At 26.2% G+C, this 15,867-nt stretch overlaps 7 protein-coding genes across 10 annotated transcripts; 3 read left to right on the top strand and 4 right to left on the bottom strand.

Moving 5' to 3' along the window:
- Positions 1 to 30: 30 nt before the first annotated feature.
- Positions 31 to 1,560, top strand: LOC107068846 (ADP/ATP translocase). Its single transcript, XM_015325640.2, has 4 exons — positions 31 to 411; positions 533 to 791; positions 881 to 1,112; positions 1,196 to 1,560. The coding sequence occupies exons 1-4, from the start codon at positions 258 to 260 to the stop codon at positions 1,469 to 1,471; spliced, it is 921 nt and encodes a 306-aa protein (XP_015181126.1). The 5' UTR covers positions 31 to 257; the 3' UTR covers positions 1,472 to 1,560.
- A 171-nt stretch (positions 1,561 to 1,731) lies between these two features.
- Positions 1,732 to 3,285, bottom strand: LOC149031463 (uncharacterized protein CG1161). The gene is made up of 5 exons (XM_089175792.1): positions 2,975 to 3,285; positions 2,669 to 2,787; positions 2,434 to 2,548; positions 2,224 to 2,364; positions 1,732 to 2,099 (listed from the first exon to the last, which is right to left on the bottom strand). Exons 1-5 carry the CDS (start codon positions 3,032 to 3,034, stop codon positions 1,950 to 1,952), a joined length of 585 nt encoding a protein of 194 aa, XP_089031918.1. The 5' UTR covers positions 3,035 to 3,285; the 3' UTR covers positions 1,732 to 1,949.
- A 225-nt stretch (positions 3,286 to 3,510) lies between these two features.
- Positions 3,511 to 6,440, bottom strand: Syx7 (syntaxin 7). 2 transcript variants are annotated; one of them, XM_015325632.2, is made up of 6 exons: positions 6,234 to 6,440; positions 5,321 to 5,438; positions 5,173 to 5,242; positions 4,935 to 5,100; positions 4,650 to 4,862; positions 3,511 to 4,554 (listed from the first exon to the last, which is right to left on the bottom strand). In XM_015325632.2, the coding sequence occupies exons 2-6, from the start codon at positions 5,427 to 5,429 to the stop codon at positions 4,306 to 4,308; spliced, it is 807 nt and encodes a 268-aa protein (XP_015181118.2). In that variant the 5' UTR covers positions 5,430 to 5,438; positions 6,234 to 6,440; the 3' UTR covers positions 3,511 to 4,305. The 2 variants fall into 2 exon arrangements, with proteins under 2 accessions (XP_015181118.2, XP_015181119.2); XM_015325633.2 differs by lacking the exon at positions 6,234 to 6,440 and adding an exon at positions 5,668 to 6,133.
- A 2,965-nt stretch (positions 6,441 to 9,405) lies between these two features.
- LOC107068839 (ribosomal RNA-processing protein 7 homolog A) lies at positions 9,406 to 11,506 on the top strand. 2 transcript variants are annotated; one of them, XM_089175794.1, is made up of 6 exons: positions 9,406 to 9,503; positions 9,942 to 10,139; positions 10,210 to 10,275; positions 10,365 to 10,697; positions 10,775 to 11,071; positions 11,152 to 11,299. In XM_089175794.1, the coding sequence occupies exons 3-6, from the start codon at positions 10,233 to 10,235 to the stop codon at positions 11,235 to 11,237; spliced, it is 759 nt and encodes a 252-aa protein (XP_089031920.1). In that variant the 5' UTR covers positions 9,406 to 9,503; positions 9,942 to 10,139; positions 10,210 to 10,232; the 3' UTR covers positions 11,238 to 11,299. The 2 variants fall into 2 exon arrangements, with proteins under 2 accessions (XP_089031920.1, XP_015181113.2); XM_015325627.2 differs by lacking the exon at positions 9,406 to 9,503 and adding an exon at positions 11,366 to 11,506 and having other exon boundaries at positions 10,135 to 10,275; positions 11,152 to 11,247.
- On the bottom strand, positions 11,277 to 12,866 carry LOC107068838 (integrator complex subunit 15). Its single transcript, XM_015325626.2, has 4 exons — positions 12,673 to 12,866; positions 11,936 to 12,557; positions 11,574 to 11,872; positions 11,277 to 11,490 (listed from the first exon to the last, which is right to left on the bottom strand). The coding sequence occupies exons 1-4, from the start codon at positions 12,749 to 12,751 to the stop codon at positions 11,402 to 11,404; spliced, it is 1,089 nt and encodes a 362-aa protein (XP_015181112.1). The 5' UTR covers positions 12,752 to 12,866; the 3' UTR covers positions 11,277 to 11,401.
- On the top strand, positions 12,447 to 14,260 carry LOC107068841 (transmembrane protein 17B). Of its 2 annotated transcripts, XM_015325630.2 has the most exons (5): positions 12,447 to 12,576; positions 13,284 to 13,512; positions 13,598 to 13,701; positions 13,775 to 13,888; positions 14,017 to 14,260. In XM_015325630.2, exons 2-5 carry the CDS (start codon positions 13,425 to 13,427, stop codon positions 14,257 to 14,259), a joined length of 549 nt encoding a protein of 182 aa, XP_015181116.1. In that variant the 5' UTR covers positions 12,447 to 12,576; positions 13,284 to 13,424; the 3' UTR covers position 14,260. The 2 variants fall into 2 exon arrangements, 1 of the variants encoding a protein (XP_015181116.1); XR_016177694.1 differs by lacking the exon at positions 13,284 to 13,512 and having other exon boundaries at positions 13,598 to 14,159.
- A 210-nt stretch (positions 14,261 to 14,470) lies between these two features.
- Positions 14,471 to 15,572, bottom strand: LOC107068840 (pleckstrin homology domain-containing family A member 8). The gene is made up of 5 exons (XM_015325629.2): positions 15,350 to 15,572; positions 15,185 to 15,240; positions 14,979 to 15,100; positions 14,749 to 14,899; positions 14,471 to 14,667 (listed from the first exon to the last, which is right to left on the bottom strand). The coding sequence occupies exons 1-5, from the start codon at positions 15,480 to 15,482 to the stop codon at positions 14,485 to 14,487; spliced, it is 645 nt and encodes a 214-aa protein (XP_015181115.1). The 5' UTR covers positions 15,483 to 15,572; the 3' UTR covers positions 14,471 to 14,484.
- Positions 15,573 to 15,867: the final 295 nt, after the last annotated feature.

A 15,867-nucleotide genomic window follows, 5' to 3' on the forward strand; every position in this document is an offset into this window, starting at 1 on the left:
AATTTCATTAAACAAAAGACTGTTAGCTTTATATGAATATTGCAATTTTAGAAAAATTATTTAACTGTATCAAATACATAACATGTTAAAAGAATTAATGATTATTTAAGAAATTTCATTAAATTTTAAGTATGTTCAAATGAAACTATTGTATTACAATATTATTACATCTTGAACAATTAAATAAGATAACGTAAATTGTAAATATCTTTGATATTATATTAATAAAGGTTATTATTTTTTATAGAATATACCATATGGAAGCACATAAATCATTTTTGTTAGATTTTTTGGCAGGTGGTATATCTGCAGCAGTTTCTAAAACCGCAGTAGCACCTATAGAACGTGTCAAATTATTACTTCAGGTGCAACATACTTCCAAACAAATAGCACCTGAGCAACGATATAAAGGTATTTCAATTTTTATTTCATGTCAATGATATATATATGTATATATATAATTACATTGAGAAATACTTTTCAAAAATCTAATTATAATATATTATTCTAATGAATTTAATAATTATTTTAGGTATACTCGATGTATTTATACGTGTACCAAAAGAAACTGGTTTTCTTAGTTTATGGAGAGGTAATTTAGCAAACGTTATACGCTATTTTCCTACACAAGCTTTAAATTTTGCTTTTAAAGACAAATTTAAAACAATATTTTTGGGAGGCGTACCAAAGGAAGCATTTTGGAGAAATTTCATTGGAAATTTAGCATCCGGTGGTGCTGCCGGTGCAACATCATTATTATTTGTATATCCTCTTGATTTTGCTCGCACCAGGTATTATAAATATAATTATAATAATACTACTACTACAAAGTTCATCAAAACAAATATATATATTATTACTATTAACAATGATATAATAGATTAGCTGCGGATGTTGGAAAAGGTGCTCAAAGAGAATTCAGTGGAATGGGTGATTGTTTAATGAAAATTTTTAAAACAGACGGTCTGTTTGGTTTATATCGAGGATTCAATGTGAGTGTCCAAGGAATTATTATATATCGTGCAGCATATTTTGGACTTTATGATACAGTACAAGGCTTTTTTTCTGATCCAAAAGCTACTCCATTATATGTTAACTTTCTTATTGCACAAGTACATTTTAATAATATTTTCTTCTAAGTCATGCAAATACAAAAAAATTTACAACGAATATATAACTCTTATGAATTTTATAGGCTGTAACATCGCTGTCAGGACTTTTATCCTATCCTTTAGATACAGTCAGAAGAAGAATGATGATGCAATCAGGACGTAGTAAAGAAGAAGTGATGTATAAAAATACTTTAGATTGTTGGATTAAAGTATTACGTAATGAAGGACCATCAGCTTTCTATAAAGGAGCATTTTCCAATATTTTACGAGGGACAGGTGCTGCTCTCGTTTTAACAATATATGCTCCTATTAAAACTCGTATTGCTAACATAATATTTAAAGATGATACTACAACATAGCTATTTATTTTGTATATTTTATATAAATTCAATAAAAATATTCTTTTTCTTTTTGTTCTTTTTACATAAAATATATTTTATAACTTAAACCAATTTAAATTAATTCATCAATTTTAATGAATGCAGATCTTTCTTAACTAATATTTGTTGATCATTTTCTAATAAAAGTTTAGTTTGTTTTTTTAATGATTGATCTTCATATATATATATATATTACTAATATTTTTGTTCAGTTAGAATCAAATCGAAAGAATAATAAATACTAATAGTATTATTTTTTTAATAATAATACTTCTAATTTTTATACATATTTAAAACAATTGCAGCACTATATATATATATATAGTTAGTTTTTAAAGATACTTGCTGCATTACAAACCAATTAGATTGCAAAGATTATCTGCCATGTTTCTGTTTTAAGGATGTGTAATACATTATTCATGATATTTGGTATTCTGTCATAATCAAATGAATATTTTTAATTAAGCATAGTATGTCGGTCATAAATATTACGTCGCTGTTCTCGAACTTGTCTTTTCCATTTATCTTGTTGATGTCCTACACGATTTAAAACGTTTCCCCTTTCTCCCATTGGATGAGAAGATCCAGGTGCTACTGATGCATCATCCTATTACAGAAAATACAATTATACTAATCTCTTTGACACTTCATATAATTACTTTTCACATATTTATAAATTAATCATTTCAAATGTAAGATAGATGATTGAAAATGTAATATCAAAATTGTACCTCTTCGTTATTGTGTTCGTGATAACCAATATTAGTTGTATTTTTATGAATCCTTTTATTCAATAATGGATCCAAACAAATTAAAAATAACATATAAATTACTAACAATGATATTACCCAAATAACAATTATTACCACAATCTGTAACATAAAGTATAAATAAGTTTAATAATAATAATAATAATAATGGAATATTTCAAACAATCATACTTTAATAATAGTTGTGTTTCTATTTTCATATTTGCAATCGCATCTAGGACAAAATATTTCTTCTTTAGTTTTGATCTGATCACCAAGTTTTGGTAAAACAACATCTTCGCATTTACTGAAATAAATAACATTTGTATAGTAATTGTTTGTAAAGATTATGAACATTACTTATCGTTGTATAAATACAATGATTTAATAAATTGTATAATGTAATTTATAATAAAAATGATATTACCATTGCGATGGTGGGACATTAATAATAAAAATTAAACGATCCAACGAAGGTTGTGTTGTATTTATCACAGAGGAAAGACTTGGGCAAATACATTTGCATCTTTTATCATCGTACTGTGCCTGTAATTATATAATTATTTAATCAAATGTTTGGTTATGTCTATAATTATAATATTATGTATTCATAACCTATATATTTGAAAGTAATCAAATTAAACAATATTTATTAAAATTTCTTGTCTTTTTTTTCTATATGGATTATGATACACAAATACATTATTTTGACTTATATGAATATAATTCTAACCTCACATTTTGATAGAAACACTAAAATAATTGTCACTGGAATTAATGTGTATTTCCACATTGTACACTGTAGACGCTCATTGAGCACAACTGTTTATAAATATTGTTTATATATTATATTATTTTATTTTTCAATCAAATCAATCTTTAAACTTATCTCTAAGAATGTTAAACCTTACTGTCAAACGCTTATCAGTGCTGTCAAATAAAGAACCATATATTTCATTACCAACATGAAAACTTTTAAATGTACGTATATATATATATATATGTTTACACCCATCATGTCTAGTAATATTTTTATATACATTTATTGATTAATTAAGATGTTTTTTGGACCAATTAAAATTTAATGATTAAATAAAGTTATCTTTTTTTTTTTCTATCATTTTTACTCTTTCTTTTACAATTTTGTAAAATTCCTTTACATTCAAATACTGATTGTTATAAATTATTCTTAGACTTTAGTGATTATTCACAAGTAATTAAAATTCTTTATAGAGAATTATTTTGAAAAGATAAAATTTATAAAAAGGATATGTTTACATTTTTGTGTATTATAGAAATAATTAAGATCATTATAAGGTTTATTACATTTTGATTAAAATATATCATCAACATTCTTAGAGATAATATAATACATTAACTTATATCAACAATATCGTAATACGTTATTTGATACTCTCTGTAAATAGCTTACTTTCATGCTTTTTACCAGGAATGAATAGAAATTTTTTTTACTTCACATTTACATAGTGTAATATAATAATAAGCAATATCTATACAAATTCATTCGATCATTATTACACATAAACATATTATATGGTGCTTCGTGTGATTATTTTGCAATAAGATTGTATAGTTTTTAATATATATATATATATTATTAAAATTATATAAACGATTATCATGAATATATATATACTTCATTTTTATATTATTTTATATACACACACACGTACGTATGTATACATAAAACTTTTATATATATATATATAATAATAATAATACAATATATTAAGTAATTAAAGATATAAATATATTAGACAATTCTAGACATACCATTAGTCTTCTTATACACAAATAATATCTGATGCAAATGATCAATTTCAAATAAAAAATAAATCGTAAATTTTACTTATACATTTCTTCTTCTTCTTCTTCTTCGGTAAAACACTTCACTTGTGTTTAGTAATGCGTGTAAAGTGTTTAACTTTTGCAAGATATATTTCTAACAACATTTTTAATGTCGTAATTTATAATTACAGGACGCCTATATTCATCATCTTGTTACTAATATCAAATTAAAGTTCATTAATTCAACAGAAGAGTTTAAGAACTTCGCCAAACTATAATTCCAATTAAAATGGATAATAATATTACTCCAATGATAACAAGGATACATTTTTTCTTACGCAACTTATTTTGATAAACACTTGCTTGCCTTACATGAGAAGTTGCTTCATTAACCGATACTTCTGTTCTTTCCACTGAAGCTTCTATTGAATCAACAACTTCCCCTTGATCGTACACTAAAGCACCAAGATCTTTAAAAATTTGATTAATATCGCTGATATTACTCTAAAAAAAAAACACAAAAACAAAAGATAAACATATGTTTTAATTATTTCTTTAAATAATTCTCTAATAGAATATATTCTAATAAATATTCTTACCTCTAATTGTCTTATACTTGCTTCTTGTTCTTCTAACATTCGTAAATTTTGTTCTTCTTTTAATTGTTGCTGTTGTATTTGTTTCTGCGTTCTGCTATCTTGCAATTCAATTAATGTTTCCTGTTTCTTTTCACCGAATGGTGCAATACCCGCACTAGCTTTAGCTTTACGAACCATTTCCTTTTCTTTTGTGGCAGCGAGTCTTTGTACAGCCTTAAAAAAAGTATATTTATTAATGTAAACTGTATAACATTAAAAGAATTATGCATATATGTGCAATATTACTTGGAAAGAATTTAACGCTGTGGTAAATTCATCTTGAAGTCGTTCACGTTGCATTTTACGTTGTCTTTGTTCCCCAGGGCTACTTGAACCAGAATTATTAGCTAAATCACGTAAATGACCACTGGTATCTTTTGCAAGTTGTTGTGTATAATGTTGTATTTGATGCCTAGAAAGAAAATATTTCATAGAATTATTAATAAATGGTTAAATTTTAATAAAACATTCATTTACACCGTACAATTTGTTTCTAAGTTCCTGTGAATCCGTAGAACTGCCCAATTGATTAACCATCTTTTGCATTGAAGATACTAAAATCAAAGATAAATATATATATATATTACATTGTTGTATTAAAGAAATATTTGAATTATTGTTTGATTATTTACCATTTTGTGATATCTTCAATATAGAGGTTCCTATAGTTTGAGATAACCTACTAAAATCTTGTTCCCTGGCAGGGCCACCGTTGTGGTATGAAGAAAATCCAATATCCATTTTGATGTGCTTTATAATAAAATGAAGATTCAATTATTTACACAAATAGATCTTATTGTAATAAAATGAAATTTTACATGAGTCATTCTCATTTGTCAAATCAATTAAATGGTGTTAATTGATTTGACTTGTGAACAGTTCAATTAATTATATTTAATAACATCATTATAATTTGTCTCAATGAATGTTATAAAAATGATTTCAAGGTAATATTGTTTAAATAAAATGTGTAACTTACGTGAAATAAATGCTTCTATGATTTATTTGTTTTATCTTCTACCATTTAATTTGAAAACAATGATAAGAATGTTAATTGTTTGTATAAACAATAAATACTGATAAGTATAATTAATAAATATGTTGAAAAATGTTGAAAAAATCAACAATCAATTGATAGTCAGATTATAAAAATGTCAAAAAGTAGAAGCACCGCCCGTTAATGATATTTCTCTTGTCAACAAATTAATAGGTCTACTGTATGCCATATGCAGTGACTCAGAAGTATCCATTTCATAAGGTATGAAAGGATGTTAATCGAATCAAACCTACTATTTTACTTTATGTCATTTTCTCAAGTTCACTATACGAAGCACTAAAACTTCTCACAAATCGATAAAAGACTATATCACATATTTTAAATAAATATAATCACTAAACGTATTCTATAACAAATAAATACGTGAACGTTTAAAATTTAATTGTTCTTTTTCCTTCAATATAAAAAAGAAGATAAAACAATGTCTAAAGATAAAAAAAAAATGAAAATTTGTTAAAATATCAAATGTCATTAAGCTGTCGACATACCGTTGTGTAGTAATCACTATTGCAGAATAATCTTGATACTATTGTTAATTTTAAGGTTATTCACGTCTTTTTAAACTGTTTTATTAAAATTGCAAACACACACTAAACTTGTTTGTCACAGATGTAGATATGTTACTACAAATTAGGTATCTTTGATATTTTTCACTTTAAGACTAACGTTACCGACAATGTACCGAATAAGACTGAATTATCGACAGAGAACAATTTCTACCAAAGTACATCAGCGCCCTCTACATATCCCCATAATATTTAAAAATTACTATATGATCTAATGAAAAATCATAGATATTTAAATTGAGGAAATATTTGTTAGAAATTAGGTTATAATAGAGTACTACTTTTAATTAATGACAATAATAAAAAGCTATGACCTGTTTGGAACTACTAGAATAGCAATAAAGTCTTATTTATCATGGCATATTTAAATGGTCCCGCTGTGAATTTATAGGTCTGTGGCGCATGCGCACTGTGTTGTTTTAAAAATGTTACGCGGGCTAATATGAATTACTTATTACGAGCATTGTCAATATTTGAAAAATATTTAAAAGTTATTGTTCACATAAATATGTATTAGATTTATTCCCTATCTGAAATAAAATACAACAAATTAATATAAAAAGTAAATTAAAACCACTTTTAATTGTTGCGTATGGTATATGTAAATATATAAAAGATAGTATTATAGATTAAATTAGTATTTTTTTTTCATTCCATTGTAATTAATTTATTGTTTTATTAATTTATTATTTTCCACCACTTTTCCAACCTTTTCTCTGCAACTTTCCCAACCATATCTCTACCATTTCCTTTACAACTTCAAGCATCCTTAACCTAAATTTTCCTGTAATATAAGTAGAATGCATTACTGCAATAAAATAATTGTTAATTAATTGATGCAAGTGACTATTGTTAACTAAAAGCTTGCATTATATGATTTATGTATTGTTTTCCTCGAAATTCATTTTCAGAATGGCACTTTGTCACGTCACTATCAAAATACTTTTATTTAATGTTTTTTATATAATTTTCTAAACGTTGCACATGTTTATAACATATATAATATTTGAAATAAATTTAAAGTATTATTATATCAAAGCATTTATGCACTTGCTTAAAAAATAATTCATTACACTTATTTTATTTTAAAAGTTTATAAATAATTAATAATCACTAATAAATAACATTGAAAAATATTATTAAATGTATAATTTAATATAATTAATATATCTATATATACCGTGGAAGCCATTTAAATGTAACCGTCGAATCAAAATTTTGACGTTTTTCTCATTTTCAATGGAAATCCAGATGTCACGGTGGTTTCTAACATTTTCCTCCCGTCACAAAAATTAAAGATTTGTAGCAGGAGCACATGATGATACAAGAGGTATCAGGAGGTATTCGATCGACGGTAGGTGGTCCTAAATCAAGAGCGCTCATTGGTTCGTTACAACCAATCAACAGTTAGACGACGCCCAGCTTTAACATCATTTGTTGGTTATTAAAAAATTAATTAAAAATACTTCTAGACATAAATTATAAACATTTAAGCACTCAAAAAATTCAACAGACTCGTAAAAATAGTTTAAATTTATAAAAGTTTACAAAATATCCTTAGAAAGTACTTTTTTATGGATGGTCGTTGTAACCTATTAACCTCGATGTTGATCACATATTAAAAATTAATTTAAAATACTTCTAGACATAAATTGTAGACAATTATGAACTTGAAACATTCTAAAAACTCTAAAGAGTATTCCTATTTCATAAAAGTTTATAAAATATGTTTCAAAAATATTTATTCCGTTAAAAAATCTTGAGATATTATAACGAAATATCCGTGATTTGAGGCACATATTAACGAATGATTTATTTAATTGTAGGTATAAATTATACAGATTTATAGATTTACCGTATTTGTCTGACTTTGAAGAGCATTCTTCGTTTATGAAAAATAATAAAAACTGTCTATTTATTGAGAAATAAATAAATTAAAGTAATTGTAACTGTTACTTTATTTTACCGAGTGGTAGCATATGTGCCGCCATCTAGCGGTACTAGCTATTACTTTAATGTACCACTCGGTAAAATATGTGTTACCATCTATTTATAAAAGCACGTATCACTTATTACTTAAAATATATACTAAATATTTTACAAATATCAATAAATTGTTAGACTACGGACTTTTCAGCCAAACTGTTATTTAATGAATACTTTTATGTTTTACAGGTGTGTTCTATATTGCTGTTACAAGTACACATCATACTATTAAACAGATTGGAAATACATCCGATTCCCATAATATCTGAGACATAGAGAAAAATTTCTTTATTTTAAGAGGACTATCATGAAACTTTCAATAATAAAGTAAAGAATTAGTTATTACCGCTAGATAACGGAAAAGTTGTTACCAGTCGGTAAGATGAAGTAACAATTACAACCGCGAGGTGGCAGCATATATTTTAACAATAGGAAAAAGTACATTACTTTAATTTATTTATTTCTCAGTAAATAGATACTTTTTATTACTTTTTATGAATGTAGAAATTTCCTCAGAGTCTGAAAAATACGATAAATCTTTAAATGTATATAATTTATGCTTATAATTATATAAATCAAGCGTTAATGTGTGACTAAAATCACGGATAAGGTTCAATAATATCTCAAAGTTCTTTAAGAAAATCCGTCTTTCTGAAGCATATTTTATAAACTTTTATGAAATAATAACAATCTTTAGAGTTTCTAGAATGTTTCAAGTTCATAATTGTCTACAATTTATGTCTAAAAGTATTTTAAATTAATTTTTAACAAATGATCAACATTGAGGTTAATAGGTCACAACGACCATACATAAAAAAGTACTTTCTAAGGATATTTTGTAAACTTTTATGAATTTATAATATTTTTACAAGTCTGCAGAATTTTTTGAGTGCTTAAATGTTTATAATTTATGTCTAGAAGTATTTTTAATTAATTTTTTAATAACCAACAAATGATGTTGAAGCTGGGCGTCGTCTAACTGTTGATTGGTTGTAACGAACCAATGAGCGCTCTTGATTTAGTACCACCTACCGTCGATCGAATACCTCCTGATACCTCTTGTATCATCATGTGCTCCTGCTACAAATCTTTAATTTTTGTGACGGGAGGAAAATGTTAGAAACCACCGTGACATCTGGATTTCCATTGAAAATGAGAAAAACGTCAAAATTTTGATTCGACGGTTACATTTAAATGGCTTCCACGGTATATATAGATATATTAATTATATTAAATTATACATTTAATAATATTTTTCAATGTTATTTATTAGTGATTATTAATTATTTATAAACTTTTAAAATAAAATAAGTGTAATGGATTATTTTTTAAGCAAGTGCATAAATGCTTTGATATAATAATACTTTTAATTTATTTCAAATATTATATACGTTATAAACATGTGCAACGTTTAGAAAATTATATAAAAAACATTAAATAAAAGTATTTTGATAGTGACGTGACAAAGTGCCATTCTGAAAATGAATTTCGAGGAAAACAATACATAAATCATATAATGCAAGCTTTTAGATAACAATAGTCACTTGCATCAATTAATTAACAATTTTGTTAATAAACTAATACATAATGCATAAATCTTATAATCGTATATTTTATTTATCAGGTGCATTATTCCTGTTCTAGACATGTGCAACATTAAAAGAAATTTGATAAAAAACAACGTGCAAGTGTCAAAGTGAATTTCAAGGACGACGATGCATAAATCATATATTTGGTTTTTTCATGTAACAATGGACATTCCTTTGGATATAAATGTGTTTCAAAACCATTGTGGAACCGGAAATAAATTTTAAGGACTTTTAGTTTATATTTTGTCCACAGGTTCGTTGTAATCGCACACATGTTGAATGAACTGTAGAAAACAGTTTTAATAATAGGTTATGTTTTATAGATTTAATTCTAAAAAAATAAAAAATGATAGATAAAAAAGACAAAAATAACCTTAGTGGTTACAAAAGTGAGTAGAATTATGAAAACATATAAAATATATTTAATTGTGTTATCTTCTAATATAAATACTTAACAAATGAATGTGTTTTCTCTTAGCTGTGTGGATTCATTTTAATCATGAAAATGTGGATAGGCATCAATTGTTTTTAAAAAAGCATTGGATTAAAAAGCAAGAGCCTGAATATCCAAGAGGTAAAACTTTGTTTGTGTTGAACATACCACCATATGCTACAATAGATTCATTGAAAAATGCATTTACAAAACTTTGTGGTGAAGTATCATCTGTTGTGTTTACAACATCAGTTGGATTTAAAACTGGTTATATAGTATTTAAGAATGAATCTAGTTTAGATAAAGCACTACGTATACCAAGTGAACATGCGATATGTTTAAGTACAGATGAAGACACATATTTAACAGGTTTTGCAAGTATGTTTTTTGAATTATTTACTTATGTACATTTGTATTATAAAATGAAGTATTTACACATATTTTATTTTCAATAGAATGGTGTACCGAATACAATGATTCATTACGTTCTGAACAAGATTTAAAGAAAGAGATAAGTATATACATGGCTATGTATGATCAGAAAATTGCAGATCGTATTGCAAAAGAAAAATCTGCTGAGGAAGGAGATGATGGATGGGTGACTGTTACGAGTCGAAAGAAAAGAGGAAAATTTGCTACCAGTAGAAAAGAATCTACTATAAACAAGATAAGAACTAATTTAGAATTAAAGAATCGTAAAAAACAATTGCTCAACTTTTATACATTTCAAATTCGTGAATCGAAGAAACAACGTACGTAGATTTTTCCTCAAAGTTTTATATTTCTATTATCTTACAAAATTATATTTACTTTAATTACAATTTTATTACAGATCTGGCAGAATTACGAAAGAAGTTTGAATTGGATAAGCAAAAATTACAAGAACTTAAAAAGAAACGAACTTTTAAACCATTTTAAATGAATAACAGTAAATATTTATATTTATCAATATATCAATTAAATTTAATAATTATAATTTATTTAGGCACTAAATCATTTATCATCCAGATATTATTCCTTTTAATAAAATACTTTCTTTTTAATAGACAATAAGAAAGAATAAACATTAAGAATACTTTTTTTCAAGCAGTTTTTGAAGTATACGTTTGAAGAGTCCATTCAATTAAAAAGTGTTGATATGCGAGTGGTTGTAGCAACGCAAGTAATTCTTCTATAACAATGAAAAATAATCATCTTTTCACTTATCTTTTTAAATTGATATTTCACTTAGAAGTATTAACAAAATCTACTAACGTTTGTTACCATAAATACAATTTGCAGACATTGCTGCACTCACAGCTTGAGCTAATCTTTCCATTGCTACATCACGTAATTCTGAATGAATATTTGGAAAAGTCTGTAAAGCAGTTGTTAATATTCGTACAGTAGCTGCTAAATGTTGTGCAGATATAGCGTGTTTGTTAGTTCCATTGCTCTTTAACCTCAGTACTGATTCCATAAGTAATTGTTGAATTTTGGAATAACTTTTCTTTTTATCTTCCTGTTCATCATTCACCGTAGGGTCTAAGCGTAAAGGATTTAAAATGCACCATCTACAAAATAGTATGAATATAATTTAGATTAAACTTTTATGTCAAAGATTAAAAAATTGTTACCTGAAAAGACCAGCTATTGGTGCTATGGGTGTCATAGGTATACCACCGCTTGGTAACGCTGGGTTGTCCATTAAAGGTGTTAATAGTAAACTTGGATTTTCCTCTATCCATTCTCCTATTAATTTGAGTAATTCCGTAGGTGGATCTTTATCCTCATAAACTTCACCTATTGCCGTCATTAAGTTTGCGGTGAAATGGGAGGCAAGTACAGGAAGCTGCTTTAGTTTGTCAATAGATTTTGGTGTAAGGACAAAATAGTCATTGAGTACATGCCTTGCCAGTCCTACGCTTTGAGCTGATGTTGAACCTAATTGCTGCATCCAGATACCGGTCGCATTAAGTATTGCAGTATTCTGTGTAGCAATAGCCAGTGATACCAAATTTCCTAAAATTTTATATCTTGGACTCTCGGCTGGAAATAATGACAGAAAAACAGCATTTCGTACTGCCGGAATACCACCTGGACTTTGAAAAAAGTCACTTAAAACTTCAATTAGTTGCAACTCCTGCATGGCGACAGTCAAATTACGTTTCTTTCTTCTTTCTATTTCTCCAAAAATAAATTCTGCCATTAGATCTCCTTGAAGATCCATTTGTTTTCCTGGTCTGGTGCATAATACCTCTAAAAATTATCCCCAAAGGTAAATAAACAAAATTCATTTTTTAATTCAATGGAATGTTATTTATTATTGTATTGACCGGTAACCTCTTTAAAAAAAACAAAACATTTTTCTTACCAATTTTTCCTAATGCCTCTTTAGCGCAATATGGAAATTCTAATTTTCTAAGGGATTGTTTAATGTCATTCGAAGCCATTAAAAAATCTAAGACGATTTTTTGATTTTTTAATCTAACATATATATGTGAAAATTTAAATGGACATATTCATTTGTTAAATCGATTCACTTGTCCTTTAATTTTATCAGTGTTACCACACGTTTCTTGAATAAAAAATAAAAATTCCCTAGTCGTTGGAGTATTGGTTTCTTGAACTTGTTTGTTTATTTAATATTACATTTGAATAATTTTTATCATCCCATTGAAGTATTTCATCTTAATTTGTTTTATTTTATTTGGAAATCAATTAAATTATTTATTATAGTTTCTTTATTTGTTATCGATTTTTTGACCAATCAATTGTTCAGTTGAATTTGGTAGAAATAGTCTTATTGGAGAATCAGTGAGCGGCGCATGCGCATTAGACTTGTCGTGCTTATCGTACACGTATGTTACGATACTGGCTATCTTAATATCTACTAACAGACTAATGCGCATGCGCAGGTCAGCGCAAGTTAGAGAGAGACAACATCAACCTCCCATGTTCTATCTCTTTTTATTTCGCTGACAGGATTTTATGTTGGCTTGTCTGCTCTATGTGTAATATCTCTATGGATAAGAGTGGTCCAGATTTTCAAATGGACCAAATTCAAAGTTTCATTTGTGTAGTAGAAATTCAAATTAATTTTTATTCAATATAATAATCTTTATCATGTGGAAATCATCAGTAATTAATGCATCAGACCACATATTTCCTGGTTTAGCATATCATGATCGTAAAAAAGAATTCTATGACATAGGTATATATTATTTATATAATTTTATAATTATTTTTATTCATAAATACTTTTTAATTAATTTCTCTATTAATGTTTATTTTAATAGGTAATCAAATACAATCTAGTTTACCACTTCAAATGGCTTTATACTTCAATGTACGTTTTCTACCAATTTGGTTTTTTATTGGCGTTATTAGTTTAGATTATAAGGTAAACATATTCAATTATATTATTAATATTAATTTATATTTAATATTTATATAGATTATATTTTGTTTTACAGTACTTTCAATTAACGGATGTATACAAATTCATAACAGTTGCAGTATTCTTACTTATTTCTGTGCTAGAATGTACAAGATTATATCTAGGATATCTTGGCAATTTAGATGAAAAGGTAATTGAATTTTTTAATTGATCAAGGCTTTTCAAACTTCATATGAAGTCGTGGTCCACATTTTTGAGAAGCTTTGATATAAACCATGAAAATAAAAAACTTGTTAAGTAATACTGTTTTTCAATTAGATTCCAGAATTAGCAAGCTTTTGGCTTATATCAACATTAATACAATTTCCATTAGAATTATTTATACTTCTCGATAGTAGAACTATGCTTAATTTTACTGAACAAATAATTAACAGTGTAATGATATTTTTTCTTAGTATAGAGATTATTTTTGGTACGATAGCATTAAAAAATTCAGCTTATCATCATGCTAAAAGATTTTATATTGCTCAGTTATATGGCATAGAAGATAAGTTTAATTAAATTTAATATCTGTTTATTATATTATTTTTTGATCATTTGATACAATTTCAAAGTAATACTTCATAAGATTTAGTTTTATATTGCTGATGTTAATATCTGTATATTTATATATTAATATTTTAGTTATAAGTTAGAATGAAAATTAATTTGGGATTCTATATACAGAATAATTTGAATCTGTATTTAAGATAAATTTGTTGTGTGTCGATTATTCATAAATATTTATTATACCTTGACAGTCTCCTCGAGTTCATGGGTTTCATAAAACGCTTGTAAATTTTCAACATTTAATCTTAAACTTTTTAAATATACCTCCATGTCCCTTATGATGATTTCATCTTTCACATCTTCACCATTTGCAATGATTTTTAAAAGTTGCTCACGAGCAGGCACAGTACGAGAAAGTAACTAATAAGATAATTATAAATATTTGAAATCTATGATAATTTTGACATTATTAAACGATTAATTGTATTAATTAATATTTACACCAAAAAGTTGTTGTAACATCCAACCATGATATGGTTCTAAAGATAATTTGTATGCTTCTTTTAAAAATGCTACCATATCATCAGTCGCCCTACCAGCATTGTGGTCCTCAACAATTTTTTCAAAAAATAATAAAATCATGTATAAACATCTGTAAATATTTATTATATATTTATTGTGCATATAAAGAAGCTATCAAATTATCATTGAATAAAGTAAACTTCTTATACCTTCTTAACCACATCAAAGCATCAGTAGCAATGATAGTTTCACCTTGTTCTTTCTCAAGTAAAATCATATCTTGCAAAGTATTGTGCCTTTCTTTGTCAATGAAGTATTTATTGTTTAATTTCTAAAACATACAAATATTTGAATTAATTTATAAGACATCTATTTGTTTAAATAATCAATTTATACAGTAATATCTTTAATTAACCTTTACGTTGCCTTCTATGTCATGTTTAACTGGTGCAAATAATTTACCAAATTTTTCTGAAATAGTAAAATAAACAATTTTTTTTTTTAAATTATCATCGACAACGATCAACGATCATTTAAATAGAAATTTTTAAATTAATTTTATAAATGCATAAATATTTACCTACTATTTCTACAACACCACGAGAAGCATCTAAAAATTTTTCTGTTGATATTTTATCATCTATAATATCTGGAAAATGTATTTTATTTATGCTCAATGTATTCGTAATTCTTTCGTCTGATGTTAATGCCATGATTAAATCTAAATTGATGTCAAATCAAACGTTATTTTAATAGTCAAACATACACACGTTGCCAAGATTTGTACGAAGTATTATATATATATATATGTTATAATATATATATGATATCAGAGGGCATTTAAAAAAAAAAAATATTGTAAACAGCTGATAAATTCGTATGAATGGATTGGTCAATTGTATCTTATAGTAAATTTTATCACGAGTCTTATCACAAGTCGAGAGAATTGGACAAATCAAATGAATCGAGCATAAGCAATAAACAATTTTGTCCAATAAAGTAAAACACACATGTGTTAGTTTTTTAAATTTCATTCTTTTCAATCAGATTCATTCATTCAATGTTTAGTGTAACTCGAATATACAAATCCTCGAGTGA

The sequence above is a fragment of the Polistes dominula genome, unplaced genomic scaffold (assembly GCF_049000335.1).
Source record: "Polistes dominula isolate Pdom_NZ unplaced genomic scaffold, Pdom_raw_medaka contig_19, whole genome shotgun sequence".
In the NCBI taxonomy this organism is placed as follows: domain Eukaryota; kingdom Metazoa; phylum Arthropoda; class Insecta; order Hymenoptera; family Vespidae; genus Polistes; species Polistes dominula.